The sequence below is a fragment of the Microtus oregoni genome, unplaced genomic scaffold, assembly GCF_018167655.1.
Source record: "Microtus oregoni isolate MIOR12 unplaced genomic scaffold, Mior012 000038F_ref0000394, whole genome shotgun sequence".
Lineage (NCBI taxonomy): Eukaryota > Metazoa > Chordata > Mammalia > Rodentia > Cricetidae > Microtus > Microtus oregoni.
This window is the reverse complement of record NW_024543097.1, coordinates 18,621,699-18,639,140: the sequence shown is the minus strand read 5'-3', so window position 1 is coordinate 18,639,140 and position 17,442 is coordinate 18,621,699. Positions and strand designations below refer to the sequence as shown.

Here is a 17,442-nt window from a genome sequence, read left to right as displayed (position 1 = left end):
AGGCCTAGACCTTCTGGAAATCCACTTGGAGAAATGGAGAGAAAACTAAGTGTTCAATGAAAGTTTCTCCCAGGTCACAGTCTTGGAAATGTGCACCGCTCCAGCTGCAAACTGATGTTAGCTAAAAGAGGCTGTAAATCCCGGGAACTTCATGCAGTTAAAACAGACTTTGCTTGGAGCTCCAGAAATAGAGCTCATTGTCTGTCTGTCTTAATGTTCTTCCCACATATACTACTGTCTTTCAGTTGGGGTGACATCACCCTTTGGGGAGTCCTCCTACCTGCTCATTTCCCTGTCACCTTCCTCCTTTCATTGATAGGTCTGAGTTACTACTTTGAAGTCTTTTTCCTTCCAAGGTGGTTAGTCCCCAGGGCTTACCTACACAATTCTCCCTGCTCAGAGACATCGAGAGGCCTTCACCATTAGCGTCATTTCCCAGTAAACCACTGTTATCTTATTGCCCACCTGGAAGACTGATGGTGGTTGCTATCTAATCAGCTATAGGACTCGCTTACATTCTCGCGAGGCTGTATTCTGAGTGATGCCACCCTTCCAAGGTTTTGTTTGTTCTGCCTGCTGGAAGAGTACACTCACACGGCCCTTTTTTCTTTATTGCCTCCCTCCTTCTTTTCCCTGGCATCCTTTCTTTCTTTGGCATATGATAGGACGTCAGGGGATGAGGAGGAAGGGAGCGGTTTCTCTGAAGATAGGATTTTATGTTTGTAAACTTTGTTTCTTGTTCTACTGAGATCTCCAAAACCACGTGTATGTCCTCTGTTCAGTGGACTTTAACCCTATGCACAGGGGGTGGAGCCTTGGCATTTCTATAGGAAGTAGGGACTATAGAAATATATGAAACCAGCCTTGGAAATGAACCTGTCAAACTCTCTTTGCCCATTTGTTGCCTTTAGGTGGAATTTTATAAGCTCTACATTATTGTAAGTCATCTGCTGTTTGCTTGAGATTTACATTTCAATATGACTTCTTTCAGCTGGAGGTATTTTTCATTTCAGTTTGCAGTGGACTGTAGTTTTAGCTATAATTATAAAAATACTTAGGTATATTTTCATTCGACTATGAAAAAGGATGTCTGGCCTCATGTTTTTCACCTTGTGCCCATAATTTCTTTAGCATTTAAATTAAATCTTGAATTTCAGGATGAATCTATGACTCTGGAAAAATAAGGCTGTGGTGGGTGTTTTTCATTTGTTTTAGTATAAGTTTTATAAGTGGGAACTGTGGAATTTTCTTTTGCAACTGCTTAATAATAGACATTTCTCATTTTAGAAATAAAACCATACTTACAGCTAGTAAAGCTTTGGTGTAAAGCAAGTAAGTACTATATACAGAAGTATGTCAGGCTGCGGTTTTAAAAGAGATGGCTGGAGAATTTGTGCTTTACTGAACACACGGTGTCAGAAGGTCCTGGGGTTTAAGCAGATGCCTAGGCACCCCATTGTCCTTCTCTTTGTAAAAAGCCCAGGCGGAGCTTATTGCTGCCTTCATAAAAGGATCCTGCTCATCTGCATCTTTTTAGGAGAATTACTGATGACTCACCTTTTTCTCCATAAAAAGGTGGGGCGGTGTTCTCGCCTTGTTTCTCAGGGAAGCCCTCATAGCATTAATATAAAACAGTTCGACTGATGTTTTCTAAAGGAATCCTGACTGCCCAGGGCTTTCTCTGTCCCTTTGTCCCAAGCCTTCTCCAAGGTTCCTACTTCCTTCCACCCCACAGCTCTGCATTTCATCTGTGAGTGACTTCCACGAAGTGATTTCTCTCTCCCTCCCTGCCCGCCTGTCCCCAAGAGTCACAGTTCCAACTCTGCTGATTGTGTACACCTGAATGTTTAACCGATACCTGAATCTCAAATTGTCAGGGATCTAAAACCTTAATTCCTGGAATAAACTACACATAGTTTTGTTGGTTGTTAACCAAAGTCTCACAATGATTCAATGGTAAGAAAACTAGCTACTCCGTAGTAAAATAATCCAAGGGAATGAAAATAACACAGTTTATACAAGAGACCAGGAATGAGATTCATTTTTGAAAACCATTCACAGTTCTTCATGGCTACATTTTTTTTTTTTTTTGGATGGGAGGATAAGTGCAGAAAAGTGGCTGGAGAAACGAGCCATCAGTGAAGAGCAATTGCTCTTTCAGGGGACCTGAGTTCCCTTCTCAGCACCCAAGTTGAAAGTCCAGTTTCAGGGAGTCTCACGCCCTCTGCTGGCCTTTGTAGGCAACTGAAAACACGTGGCATCTATTCATTAGACTCATACAAATGAAAAGAAAAATAGTTTTAAAAGAATAGATGTCCATAGAGTGATACAATTTGAGAATTATGAAACATAAAATTACTAATTATATATTATACCAACGTAAACTTAAGTTGAATAAAAGACAAATAATGACAACTGCTTCTACCTTAAAGCTTTTTTGTTTTGCTTCTGACAAAAAAGGAACCAGAGAGGTTTCTGGGAAGATTCTGGAAGAGAGCAAGGAAGCATTGTCCTTCATGTGAGAGTGGCCAGAACAAGCAGATACCCTTTTCTCTCCTCTGCTTCTCTTGCTAACAAACTATGACAAATTACGAGCTGTTGAAACTTTCAATTTATTCTTTATGTCCAAAACAGCTTCAATCTCCCAGTTCCATTGTATTTTTTAGCGACAGCAGAGCCTCAGGTGATAGTTAAGTCCGAGTTCTAGGCAGCCTCTTTGTTATGTTTTAAGTGGTGCCATGAAAGCCCCATGATTTGGTTTTTAAGCTTTAAATTTTTGTTTACAGTGCAGTAAATAAAATGCTTCCAATCTCTTGTGAAAACTGTAAATTGGATGGCCCAGAGTATGCGTCCCGTGCTTCCTGACCTACCAGAAAATCTGGTGCCACAGTCTGATACAGAATGTTTTTATTCGATAAACACTCATGCCTCTGTATGTATTTTAGCAAAAAATGATGCTTTATTTCTTTTTCCCCAGCCCCAAATAAAAATGGGCAAAAGGTACCTTAAGACACACTTGACATGAGACAACTTAGGGTTTTTGTATGAACTGGTGACACATAAGGTGCTCCATCACAGTAGCATGGCCAGTGAGGACAAGTCCCTTCCAGATGGGAGCCAGGGTTCATTATCAGCCATTGGTAACACAGCTTTGAAAATGTCTGTATTCTGCACTGCCTTTTTCTTATTGTAGCATCTTCCATTGCTGATTCTGGAAGGAAAAGAGACATACCATTCCATCAATATCAGTATTATTTTAGCCAGTGCACCCAGTTCATCTCGGATAAAATTGTATTTCTATATCTTTATAAAGTTACATTTGCACACATATCTTTGTTTCTGCAGGAAATTGTGTGTGTGTGTTGCATTGCACAATGACTGCTATTGCTATTTAAAGTGACACAGATATGTTGTGAATCCTTCTGCTCATGTTCTCACTGCTCGCTGTACCTTTTGTTTTACTACACCACGGTGCAGTGTTTCTGGTACATAGCGCTCGGCCCGAAAGTGGGAAGGAAATATATTGTGGCGAAAATAGCCTGGAGCATTCACACTATGCCTGCATAATGCACTCACTGCATTAAATGGGACCGTTCATTTTCAAATGCGCGTGCTAATAGCAGTCTTTGCCAGCCTGTTAATTATTATTTTCTCTTTTTAATGTGCCGTAGTTTACTATATCCCTACATCAAATTATTAACTCATACTCATCTTGAAGAATGTCAAATACCGGGGCATTTTGCCATTGACACACCAAAGCATCATGGTTATATAGCGATCCAAACTGTTCAAAGATGTAGTCTCTTGTGAGGCTGCCACACCGATGTAGAATTTGTGTTCACACTTGTGTATCATTTTCTCGTGACAGTTGACTTCAAACCACGTGCCAGCATGGATACCGTCCATCATATGCTACTTTTTGGATGCAATATGCCTTCGTCCACTGGAAGTTACTGGTAAGGATTAGTGGGCTCATACTAGAGTGTAAAGGATTTGTGTAAGGGCTTTGCAGTTGATTAACACGTGAATACCCCTGTTCATTGGCATCATGTGGCTATCCGAATTATTCAGTCCACTGTGGAGAATATCAGCCTTTGTCACTGATTAAATGTCCCCATGGAGCATGGAAATTGAGATTACTGATACTCTGATATCAGTTTTTGTGCAGTTCATGGTTGCACTCCTGAAAGCATGGCAGTTCTGTTCATGCTGATTTCTTTTGTCCCGTGCACTGTGCTACATAGTCTGTATGTATCATTTCCTTTACCCTAATTTCTCTGCAAAGCAAGCGTTTTTATTCAAACTTCACAGACAAGAAGCTGGAATGTCAAGTTTTCTAATTGACTCAGGGAATCAGCTGCCTGGAGTACAGGCATGTCTTAAAATGTCCTATTCCAAAGTCCTGATATTTTCAGTTTGACTTTGCTGTTTGTTGTTTATTGATGGCGCTATTAGGAATGATTTTAATCACTCTGGTGAGTCTTCCTATTGCGCCACGATTATCAGTAAGCCGTTATGAAATGCTAGTCACAGAAAGGTGGTAGATGACGTGGGGGAAGGACCACAGTGCTCCGTTCCATTTTGTTCTTCAGTGTGTATTGAGGATCTATGAAGTCTAAAAATACCAATGCATTCTAAGCCTCCTATGTTTTTTCACCGCAATCAGAATCACTGTGAAGTGTTTAGCAGTCCAGAGTGAGTGCCCTGTTTGGCCGTACACTGAGAAGGGGTTTGTTTTGATGTCTTGCTCCTACTCAATCATGTAGAGCAAAGAACCTTTCTCAGTGTATCCTGATAGTCACTAGTCTGGGGTGAGGCTTGCGGTAGCGGCTTTCTAGTCATTTTGATAATAAGCAATCGTAATGTGTGTTTGGAACTTTGAAAAGCACAAGGCAATCAGTGGAAATCTCCACGGACCAAGTGCCATCAAAGCATTTGTTAATAGGCTTAAGTTATTTGATGTAATGGGCATATCACATAGGAACCAAACTCATGTGACTAGGTTTATATAAAAAATGGAATTAGAAAAAAATGGCCGCTAATGCCCTTTGATAGCAACATTTTTTATTTTATCTCTTTAGCAAATTTTTATAAGTAAGATCCCACATTGGAAGATTATTCTTTGACAGTCATTTCTGACCGGAATTAGAAAAATAGCAGCTAATGCCTTTTGATAGCAACATTTTTATTTTATCTCTTTAGCAAATTTTTATAAGTAAGATTCCACATTGAAAGATTATTCTTTGACAGTCATTTCTGAGTCTCCTACAAATTGCACCCTTTGTATGCTTTAGAAAATATTCCTTTTGTAATTAGCAGAATAGTATTTTAGATTGGGATTTATTAACTAGCTAGAAAGAATGTAAGCTCTTTGTATGTGCTTCGGCTTCATCTTGCCTGCGGGGATGATGTTATAATGATGCTAACCGCTAAAACTTTATATAAGATGCCGGTTCTCTGTTTGCTGTTCTCATATAAAGGGAATGCCAAAGCAGTCATTTTATTTTGGCCCTTTAAATATTTATTGGTATTCTTAAACATGCCATTTTGAAGCTTTATATATAAAATATGGTACCCAAGACTTCCAGATTTGGTTGGGGGGAGGGGATGTTAAGAAAATACCAGTGAAAGTGGAATGGTATGGTGATCGCCGTGACTGTGTATGTTGTTTTGTTAAAATTAATATTTGAAAGACAACAGAAAAGAATGAAGAAGCAGCAAACCCATTGCTGGATGCCCTGCGGAGGCCTCTTAGCTTATTTGGGTCATTGATTTTTAGATCAATGTTAGGTCAATCATAAAACCTCTTTTATGCTAATGTTTCAAAATTCTATAAGTATGCATCACGTACCTTCTGTGAATCTGCCGAGGAAGGTGAGACCACCAGGAGCTAGAGACGTGTGCAGAGGTGGACTCTTGTCAGGATGACGCACCACTGAGTAACTAGGATTTTGTGTGACACTGATTCTGCATCATTTTAAATGTAATTTAAAATATCTGCCTGGTCGTTCACATTCTCATTTCATCTATATATTTGTAATAATTGGCTCTGTAACCATAAAACAAGGAAAATAATTGATACTATTATTCATCTTCTTTTAGCCAAGTCCAGAGTCTTCATTTAACATTTAAAAGTAGATATAGGAGCTTTTCAATATGCAAAGTAGAAGACATGCATTAAGTAAAGCTGCCCTACTCACTCTGACTTTACAGTCTAGCCTTGCCGTTCATTTAAAGTTAATATAGATTATTTTCTCTCCAGTGTCTGGCAAGCTCCATTCCTCTCTTTAAAAAATTAGAATTCATGGCACTTCATGGGCCGAACTTGTAGGTTGCTTCAAAGGACGTTGTGCCTCCCGCCCCCACCGCCTCACAGGCTTTGCACTAGAGAGAGATGGTCTGTGATGTTTTCCCATCGTTTGCCCTCCTGTGCTCCCATCTGGATCACACTAACACCAAAAATATGTCCAGGTCCAAAATTCGGTATTCTTTTCTGAAATTTGAACAATGAGATTTATCATATTCATTTTAAGTTGCAATTCTGTTATCCAACTCTTCCAAGACAGAAGGCATGTAAATAAAGGCTCTCCAACTCTCGGGTGATTTTCAGTGTGATATCTGTACTGATTTTTGATGCTTAGTAATATCGATCATCAGTTTATGCGCTAGAAAGTTCCTCAGGGAACACAAAGCTATTTTAACAAAGTGTAAACACCTAATAAGATATATATGATTTCTAGCAGTCAAGCTTGTATGTCCTATTGTCTGTTTGCTCCTGAGATCCAGTACTGTCCTTCCCTCCCCAGTGCCCGTTTCTCATGAGGTTTTGTTTGCACTGCCAGCTCATTGGCAAATGCATCTTTAATATAGAAAGCATTTTTCCCCTGAAATTATGAAGTTATAATTCATCCTCTGTCTTCAGGCAGCACTTTTAATACAGAGGCAAAGTGCCGTTCTGATGTTTCACTGTGGAGCTGCCCTCCTTTGCTCTTTGTAATTGCCTCTTTCTACTGTTCATTAAAATATATTTACAGTTATATTAAGTTTACATGAAAATAGTAGACACAGCATGAAGCAGTTTTCATTATGGAGTCATTTTAATTTTAAAGTTTTTTTTTCCCTTCCACACACATTCTAGTCTTTTGTGTCTCATTCCAAATTAGCAGCTCACACTGTTAATGTGTCTAGTTAATTATATGCATGTACGCTTAAATTGCATACGTTGATGCAAACCTTTTAATATACTGTGGGGTGGTCTCTTTATGGTTCTAGTGGGCCTGATGCTCAATTCCAAATTAACATACCTCTGGAGGATGCAAACAGGGACCAGCTGATGGGAAAGCAAACTCTCTGACGAGCTATGTCAAGAAGGCAGAAGTATTTGTCCCATGTAATCTAATACCTTCAGATGCCCGCCTGTTAATACGGAAGACAATTAGTGATATTTAGAGACCAAGAATGAGGAATAGCAGGAAGATGGGAATGAGTCTAAGCAAGTGCACTACTCACCACATCTCCAGCCCCGCTCTTAGGGATGAAAAAGAAAATGTAGATTACATGCACTCACGCATTTAAATGTACAGACCTGTACTAATAACTACTAAATATGCAGGTCTTGGAAAATAAAGTTTGCATTGTTCTATTCTGTGAATTCATTACTGCACCTTTATTCTTATATTAGTGATTTGGTCAATAAGTAGTTGTTCACTGAGAGTTTCAAGATTTGAAGAAATATAATAATTTTTAAATAAATGATTTACTGGCTTTTGGGGTAATAGCTTTAGAGAGCTATTTTTTTAAAGATTTATTTATGTTTATGTGGTGTGCCTGTATTCACGTGCAGGCATGCATGTGTACCATGCTTCTGCATGATGCCCGGAAAGGCAGAAGACAGTGTTGGATCCCTTGAGACTAGTGTTACAGAGAGGCCTGTGAGTTTCCCTGTAGGTGATAGGAACCAAACTCAGATGCTCTGTAAGACTGGGAAGTACTGCTAACTGTCAAGTCATCTCTGCACCTTTGAGTGCCTTTTGTTGGTTTGTTTGTTTTTAAACATATGTGATTATAGAGTTCTACATTTTCTGTTCTGTTGAGTGCCAAGTGTGGTGATTAAGCAACTGAAGGCAATTTAAGATTTTTTTTTTGTCTTCAGAATATTGAGGGAACAATACCGAGAGGCTGCAGGTAATAATTATGTGCTCTATACTTCAACTATTGTACAGTACTCTGCTGATATGAACACTTTTATGTTATTTCTGCATCGGTTAAACTGTCTATGTGACCAAACCCACCAAAATGTTAGGCCGTTAGAGTTCGTGGGCTTTTAATGTCCAGCCTCCTGCATGGCTGTCTGTGCATAGCTAAAACTATATTTAGTTCTTATAATGAATTTTTAAACTACTCCTACTAATACTTATGACCAACTCATCTTTTGGAGTCAGTGATGGCTTGTACAAGTTGTTTGATGTTTTTTTAAACAGGCGAGTCCCAGCTGGCTAAAGGAGGCCATTTCCAGCTGTTCTAACTTTGCATCATTCTCCAGCTAAAGAAGTAGAGTGCTTCCCCATCCTCTGAAGTATTAGCTGAAATCCCTTTCAACTGCTTCTATTTATTAACCACCTGCTGTGTCTTTTTAAATGCCACCCTCTCCGCAGGGTTGCGGATGCTGAGGAAGAAACACAAGTAGCTAGAGCACATATGTGCCTGTGTGTAGCACACTCTGCTTGGTTACTCACCAGTAACCAAGTGTCTTTTTACCTTAGTGAGGACGTTTGCTAGGGAAGGCCCCAGTTCTGCTGCTTGCCTCCAGACCATAAGGATTTCTTGAGAGCTGGGTTTGCCTACACTGCCTGTTGCAGCTTCTCTGCATCCCGGGTACATTGAACACCTCCTAGCAGCATTCCAAGTGTTCCCCGCAGTGCCTTCTTTGTTTCTTCTGCCATTGAAACTTCTAAAAAATTGACAGATAGAGAACCCCTCTCAGCAAAACGAAAACAGCAAACCTCCCAAACCCACTTCATGTTAGGCACTATATGATGTGCATTTACTTGCAATCTTTTGTCACAGATTTTCCTGGACTGGAATCAACTGTCTCTGCCTCCCTTTATTCATTGTTTATCTGTTTATCTGGGCAGGGTCTCTACTCCTTGCTGACCTTGCCCTGGTTCTTAACCCTATCTTTTGAGTGCTAGGGTTAAGACCACTAGTTGTGCTTTTGTTACTTAGGAATTGAATCTTTGCCCTCTTACAAGCTAGGCAAGTACCTACTCTACCAACTGAGCTGCATCCTTATCCTCTTCCACCACGTTTCTTTTACCTTAATATTGTAACTGAGTTGTATGAGGATGGAAAACACATATCCACTGGTTAAAACACGGTTGGTATCTGTTCTAACTCTGAATGAACAGTGCTTATGTTCCTTGGCTAATAACTGAAGTGATAGAGTTGGTGGAAGGAGCCTCTTAGCATTTACTCGGGTTACTAGTGCCATGACTACAACCATTTTTGACAGTTTCAAAAAGAGATTGAGGGAGCTAGAGAGATGGTTCAGCAGTTAAGAGCACTAGATGGTCTTCCAGAGGACCTGACTTCAATTCCCAGCATGCACATGGCAGCTCACAACTCTCAGTGCCTTCAGTTCCAAGGGATCAGACAAGCTCTTCAACACTGACACTGCAATTAAAACAGCCAAACACATAAAATAAATACTTTTAAATAAAACACCCTGTGTGATTTTGATTATCTTTCCTTACAACACCAGCATTCGAGTTAAACAAAGTAGTGACATTATACCATAAAATGTTACTGAGCATCTTGGGTTCAAATTTTCCTTAGTAGTTGTCCCTGGACGTTTTTTGTTTCACTTTGAAGACAGGAATTCTCTGTGTAACAGTCCTGAATATCCTGGAACTCGGTTGTAGACTAGGTTGGCCTTGAACTCAGACAACTGCCTGCCTATCCAGAGATCAAAGGCCTGCACCACCACACCCTGCTTAAACGGGGCTTCTAATCCTGCCTTATTGGACTATGAAAGAGTAAGCTCTGTGGTGTACAGTTCTTGTTGTAGAGCCTCCATGGAAGGATGGCTTGGTTTGCACTGAGAAATTGTGCTTCATTCCCTCTAGCCTTACAGACTTAATTGGCTTTCTCACTGGGGTGAAGGGGTCTCAGGGGCTGTTCCTATGATGTTGTTCATCAAGCTGCCCCATTCTTATTTAGCTTATTAAGTATTCTTTGAATTACTGTGCAAATGCATAACTATCCTAACGTTCACATGGAATTATCTGAATTGGCAGAAACATTATGCCATTGGTTATTATGTTGTGTTTCTAAAAATAAAAGAAACAAAAATGAAACCCACTTCCAAGCTGATGTTAACTTTTCTGGCTGTGGGCACTGGATACCTAATGCATTGCAGTTGGAATTTACAACCTGCCTCTATTTTTTTTTTCTCTTGATGTAATAAATTCCGTTACAAAAGCATCTCAGGGGAAGGGGATATATTCCAACTCACAGGTCAGGGCATATCCATATGGCAGGGAAGTCAAGGCAATAGGAGCTGGAAGCCTCTGGTCACATCAGAAGCAGAGTGATGAATGGTGAGTCCCCTGCCTAAGATGGTGCAAATGGCAGCTAAAATGAGCCAGTACACCTGATAAAAATCGTCTCTCGCAAGCATGCCCAGAGGCTAAAGAAGTCCACACAGTTGTGCCTGGAAGCTGCTTCCCAGGCAATTCCAGATCCCATCACATTGACAGTATACACTAACCTCATAAAACTATGCAAATTTAACTTCAAGACCTGACATCTTGGGCTTCATTATTTTATCCAAAAGAAATGATAAGGTATCCTTTCCCACCTTGCCTAAGTAACCTTAGGTTTCAAGTAGCCCTTAACAGATACAACCAGGGGGTGCTTTAATAGTCACTCATACTTTATAGGGATAATTCAACATGACAAGACTGCTCTCTTCCATGCTTGGCACAGTCAGAGACCTCCATGCCATCTGAGGTGAAAGGTTTCCATAGGGAAGATCCAAGAACCCAGAGCCATCTTCACTTCAAATGTTAACTGTTTCCCCCCTCCCTTTAAACTATCAATATCATTTTTTGTTAATAGAATGTAAAACTGTTTTGTGCCATCAACAAAAGTCATCTCTCTTGCTCTCTCAATTTACTTTCTTCATTTAGTTCTCACAGTCGTTAGGTTTAAGATTATTTTCAGTATCTTGATATTTTTCTGTGAGTCAGCATCACTTAGTCATGTATTGAATACATTTTAAAAATATATATGGACATTGTTTTTAATTATGCTAAGATTTCAAAACAATTATGTGTGTGGGTCTTTTGCCTGCATGCCTGTCTGTACATGGACTCCCTGTGAGCAGTGCTCAAAGATGATGTGGGATGTTCCTCTGTATGCTGTGAATATGTTTCATTACTATTAATTAATAAAGAAGCTGATTTGGCCAATAGCCAAGTAAAATTGAGTCAGGCAGAGATACAGGGAGAAAAAAAGACAGAGTCAGGGAGATGCCAGCAACCTCCAGAGAAGCAAGATGTGAGGTAACAACACGGCCACGCAGCAATAAATAAATTACTAGAAATGGATTAATTTAAGTTGTAAAAGCTAGTTGGTAATAAACCTGAGCCATTGGCCAAACAGTTTGTAATTAATATTAAACCTCAGAGTAGAGATTTGGGAATTGGCAGGCAGGAGAGAAACCTCCAGTATGCAGAGAAGCAAGAAGAGGGTGTAAGATTCTCCGGAACTGGAGTCTGTTTGTGAGCTGTCATGCAAATGCTGCGAACCGAACTCAGGTCCTCTGAGAGAAAAGTCAGCACTCTTAACCAGTGAACCATCTCTCCAGCCTCAAGCTAAGTGTGTGTGTGTGTGTGTGTGTGTGTGTCTGTGTGTGTGTGTGTGTGTCTGTGTGTGTGTGGTTATACACACACACACACATACACACACGCGGGTTCCCATGAAAGCCAGAAAAGTTTGTCAGGTGTGCTGGGACTGGAATTATGAGTGGCTATGAGCCCAGTGTGGGTGCTAGGAACTGAACATAGGCTTTTATGGAAGAGCAGCAAGTATTCCTAACCACTGGGTCATCTCTGTAGTCCCAAGATACGGTTTGGAAGTTGTTATTCTCTCAGACCTGACGAAAGTAGAACGTGAAATTGTTTGATGTTGTGACTGGGTCAGAGCAGTTTGTTCCGCCTGAAATTTGATTTTAGAACTGCGTGTCCACGTTTTCCCTTCAGGTATGATGGTATCAGTAACGTTTATCTCCCTAAGATAGTCTCTGCCTGTAAATCAGTCTCGTGAGTTGTGATGAAAGAAAGAGTGGCAGCCGGAACTATGCTCTGTGGCTTCGCTGTGTGACCTTTGCACTTGCTTGAACTGACTGACTCCCTGGGTTTCAAAGTGAAGCCAGTTTACAGCATTCCTAAGAGAGTGAAGAGAAGCCGGGCAAGTAATGTTTCAAATGTGCTGGGGCTTGAATTTTGCTTTTATCGTAAATTTTTAATTATTATTTCACATGTGACAATGCAGTATCCTTTTAGTCAACTCGATGAAGTGTCTGAACATGTAAAGTGAAGGAAGCAAACGGCACCACCTCTTTGCTAACCGCCAGGCAGACTCACAGGTTCTGTGAAAACAGGACAGAAGGCTTTGTCTCTAAACTCACACTCCTGTTCTGGTTAAAGAGATGGATGGTGAAGCCAAGGCTTGGTGTGGTACTATAGTTAAAGAAGAGAAATTTGTGATGGAGTCAGAGGAGGCCTCCCTGACAAGGAAAACTAGAACTTGGCCTGGAAGTGGAGTGTATTCTTACTATGTTCTCCGTTATACGTCCATCTGCTTCTCTGTTGAAAATTAAGTTCCATGACGGGTGTTGGTGGCGCACGCCTTTAATCCTGGCGCTTGGGAGGCAGAGGAAGACGGATCTCTGTGAGTTTGAGGCCAGCCTGCTCTACAGAGCTAGTTCCAGGACAGGTTCCAAAGCTACAGAAAAACCCTGTTTCAAAAAACCCAAGGGAAAAACAATTGACTTCCATATCAGAGAAAGTGATTATCTTAACACTGCCATCACACGGTGTAAGGTATATTATGTAGTTGTTGTAAAGTATGGAAATTGCCACTGAAATCCTTAAGCTTTAATATCCTACAAGGAGTAAGATCTATAGTTCATCACCTCTCACAGTCTCATTTATTTAACTATTATACAAAGAAGCCAAGACAATGTCTATGCTTCTGGGCACTGTCCAACACCCTAAAGCCCTTTAACACGTTTGGCATGAGGATGTTTTAGACATTTGTTCCAAAACACAGTCCTCACATGGTAGAGATCCTTCATCCTTAGTGCATTGTACTTGACAGTGAGCAGTAAGAAACAACTGGTTGGTGGGTTTTACAACACACATTGTACAGTCTCTCTGCAACCTGATTTATAGAAGCAAGCACATTTGCTCTGCATAATGTTTGGGACACCCTGGTGCTGGGTCTCTCGTTCTTAATTCTGATGTCCTTTTCCCCAACCCTATCCCTGTTTGTAACAGAAAATCGGGCAAGAGTTCCTGCCTGAGTTTGAAAGAGAGACGGATTTCCCAATGGTTTTTGTAGAGGTAACCTCTGTATTTTCAGATCTGCAGCCTCAGATCTGTTTAAGAAGCCACAACATCCTGCCTTTTCAATCTCTCCAGACCATGTTTTTATCTTTGTAAGCCAGCTACCACCAAAGAAGCTGTATTTGTCTTTCTTCTTGATAGTTTTCAACCTTTATGGTCTGTTTTATTTCCTGCCTCTGACCTTGTTTGGCCCCAATTTTCCAAAACACAAACATAAAGCAGTATAAAAAAATGTAGCCTGGCCATGTTTTAAATAAATCTAATTCAATAATGGGATGAACCGAAGGTTATAATGTTGTTAGAAACAATATGATTTGCCATCAACTTATCATATATTAAATTAGGTCTACCACAGGTCCTGAGTATAACATTTGCCTGACTTACGTCACTATTATGGCCCTGAAAAAAGGGTTTACGTATACAAGCTGTTGGGTTTTCAAGGGATGATTCATACCCCCAAGAATCACAACTGTTGAGGGACCCAGGGCAGGAACTGAAGAGAGGTTCTGCATGTGAGTGCTCCCCTCACCTTGACGTCTATGCACAGTGGGTAATGTTTTAATAAGTGAGCATTTTATTAAACACTGCATTACAATATGTAGTGCCTTGGTTTGTGAAGAGTTTTCCACTTATATCTCTCATTTGATTTACAGAATAGCTGCGATAGGTAAATATCCCTGCTTAACGGAGAAAGCTAAAACACTAAGTGGTAACACCAAGTGGCACTTGCGCCACATGAAAAATTCATAAATGCAAGCCAGTGTCCATAATCTTTTTAAAGTCCTGCGTGTGTGTGAATGTGTGTATGTGTGTGTATAATAGAATCAAAAATCCCTATGTGTATGTATGTGTGTTTGTGCGTAGTATAGTCAAAGGCCCTTTAAGTTGATGTGCAGTTTTTTTTTTTGTTTTTTTTTTTTTTTTTATCCTTCTGAGGACTCGTATTTGATGATAAGGTCGAAAATGTGTTCACAGCATCACTGATGGCAAAAGGCAAAACGTAGATGTCACTGTCGTCAGTGTCTGTCTGGAGAACCACTTCGTTAGGTTTGCTTATGCAGTACAGTGTTGAGCATTATGACTGGCTGTCTACCTGATTGCAAAGAGGGCATTTCACATAAGAATGTATGCAGGCATAGGCTGTATATCCACAACAATGAATTGCTTCCCATCCCTTTTTTGGGCGTTTCTTCTGGTCAGAACTTGCTCCAAACAACATTAGGTTCTTAAGCCTAAAAATACAATGAATAAATATTGATGTGTTTGACCTTTAAATACCTGCCCAAACATGGACCTGTTTATATATTTCTTTGTCTGAGTAGGTGTGACAGCTACCTTTTTTTTTTCAGGTTTTGTGATGAAGGAACCTGTACAGATAAAGCCAACATTCTGTATGCCTGGGCGAGAGATGCTCCCCCGACCCGGCTCCCCAAAGGTACATCTGAAATGTCTTGTATGTCTTACTAGTGTTCATCAGCGTATTAATGGTCCTTTCTAAAAGGGTCGCATGCCTGTGAGCCATACTGCAATCTAATTCAAAGTGCCAGCCTCACCTACTTCGTACTGAAAGGGAGCTGGTCACTTTTCTCACCTCTTTGGTAAGTAGTTTGCTCTCGAAACAGCTTGTATTGAATTAGAAAATAATCACGTGTACCTCAGGTCACCTTTGGCCTAAGGCACATTGGCTCTTGACAGCAGGAACATTTCCTGAGCCAAGAGAGCCCTGGAAATTAAATAAATTGCTGTTTCAGCAGCAATAATATTTTTTTTTTAAGTCCTGGAACCTAGGTATTTAATGTAATGTCAAACTTAGCTAGCTTCCTGACTTTACCTGTAAATTGTTGATAGAAGCATCTCTGGTGTCTGAGTGAATAGTGAGATGCTCTCTTATTGCAAAAATGCTTCAGAATATTAAAAAGAGTGCACGGTTTGTCTATGGGATACATGCGCTGTGGTGAGAAGCCCTCCCTAGCTCATGCTGTCACCATTAATTGCATTGCTTCAAATCAGCGAGAAATCTCTCTGCCCATTACCTTGTGGCCACCAACAGGCTTAAACATCCTAGAAGGTCTGTCACAGATGTGTTGACATTTTGAGAGCACATTCATTTTATCAGCCTGTGAATAGTAGGTATATTTTAAACATGTTGCTAACAACCTCCACATGAACAGTAAGGGCATTCAGTGACGCCTGGATTGTGTGACCTAGCTAGTAAGCGCATTCACCGATGCCTGCATTGTGTGACCTAGCTGGTCTCCTCTGTGTCACTTTTGAAGACCCTGTCTTTATGTGGGAGGGAAAGTAGGCACTCTGAGATACATCTAAGATTCTCTTTCCTACAACCACTTCGAAAATGTAAATCATAATGTTTATTAAACAGAAATAGAATCTTCTTATATGTTTGTTCAACAGCCAACAGGGACAGAATTTTGTCCCACTGTTTCTTTCCCAGTGAGTGGTCTGTTGGGTTAAAGGACCAGGGACCCCTCTGGTTCTAAATTGGGAACTAAGAATATAGATTCTTTTAGAGTTTTGGTTAAACATTCTCTGGCCAGTGCATATTCTTTCATCTTCTGTGTGCTGATTTTATATGGTGGAAGTCATTTTGTGTGCCAAGGGTTTCATGACCAGCAGCACAAAATGACTCCTGACTGTAACGCATTTAAGTCCCAGCTTCCGTCATGACAGTTTGCTTGTTTTATAATGATTTAGGTGTTGGATTCAGAGTTGGAGGAGAAACTGGAAGTAAATACTTTGTCCTTCAAGTTCACTATGGGGATATTAGTGCTTTTCGAGGTAAGTTTTGAAGTGTTGGAACTGAGCAAAATGTTCAATACTTTATTACTTAAACGAGGTGGGCTATTATCCATGCAGTAAAATGAAGGCTTGCCCATATATTCTGCCAAGCAGGGATAATTGCCTTAAGTTGCTTTAATTTGCAACTGCTGAAGGAATGGCTTTGTTTCTAAAGGTTATTTCCACAATGCAAGCTCCCATCCTACTATGCTTTCATTTTTGCTGGCGTCCAATGCATTTGTCTAACCTGCTTGCTCCTATGCCTATCAGAAGTGTCACTCAGTGCAGTCAATACCATTAGAAAGCAGAGAAAGGACCTACTGGCTTATTTACTTTATGGTGAGCAAGCCACAGGGAGAGCGAACGGATTCTGCAAACCATCTGGCAACTGCTGAATTTCATGCGTAATTCGCACGGCCGCTGCATGCACTCCTCCACGTCCTCTGTACTGAGGCACTGGTCTCAGTCACTGGTTAGCATACGAAATCATCCGACACAAGTATCTCTACCTGTGATCACTGGGCATTTCATTAAAATGCCCCTTCTCCTGTTAAAGAGCCATCAACATGACTAATGGGCTCTGTTCCCAAGGCAACCAAAAGTGGTATTTCTTATTTGCTCTGGGGCTTGTATCGAACGCCAACTATGTTTTGAATTTGTGCTCATGGTTCCATGAGATTGTAAATAGTAACTGAGTTCTCATTGGCTTATGACTGTTTTCCTGTCCTGAGATGACATACTTCCTCCAGAATTCCATAATGTGATATGTAGAATAACTGACCAGACAAATTTTCTTCCTCAAACACATTTGATTTCCATCCAGTAACAATCTCTAGAAGCAGGTGTCTGTCTGTACCTATGAAATACACTCTAGAGCAGTGGTTCTCAACCTTCCTAATGCTGCAACCCTTTAATACAGTTCCTCATGTTGCGATGACCCCCAATCATAAAGTTATTTTTCGTTGCTACTTTATAACTGTAGTTTTGCTACTGTTATGAATTGTAATGTAAATAT

At 40.4% G+C, this 17,442-nt stretch overlaps 1 protein-coding gene across 10 annotated transcripts in view; it reads left to right on the top strand.

Moving 5' to 3' along the window:
* The window catches only part of Pam (peptidylglycine alpha-amidating monooxygenase), a 296,395-nt gene that overhangs the window by 174,484 nt on the left and 104,469 nt on the right, over positions 1-17,442 (top strand). For all 10 annotated transcript variants that reach the window (XM_041631786.1, XM_041631785.1, XM_041631783.1 and 7 more), the window contains exons 5-7: positions 3,869-3,956; positions 14,981-15,066; positions 16,344-16,427. In XM_041631786.1, the coding sequence (XP_041487720.1) occupies positions 3,869-3,956; positions 14,981-15,066; positions 16,344-16,427 (258 nt within the window). The remainder of the gene's footprint in view (positions 1-3,868; positions 3,957-14,980; positions 15,067-16,343; positions 16,428-17,442) is intronic.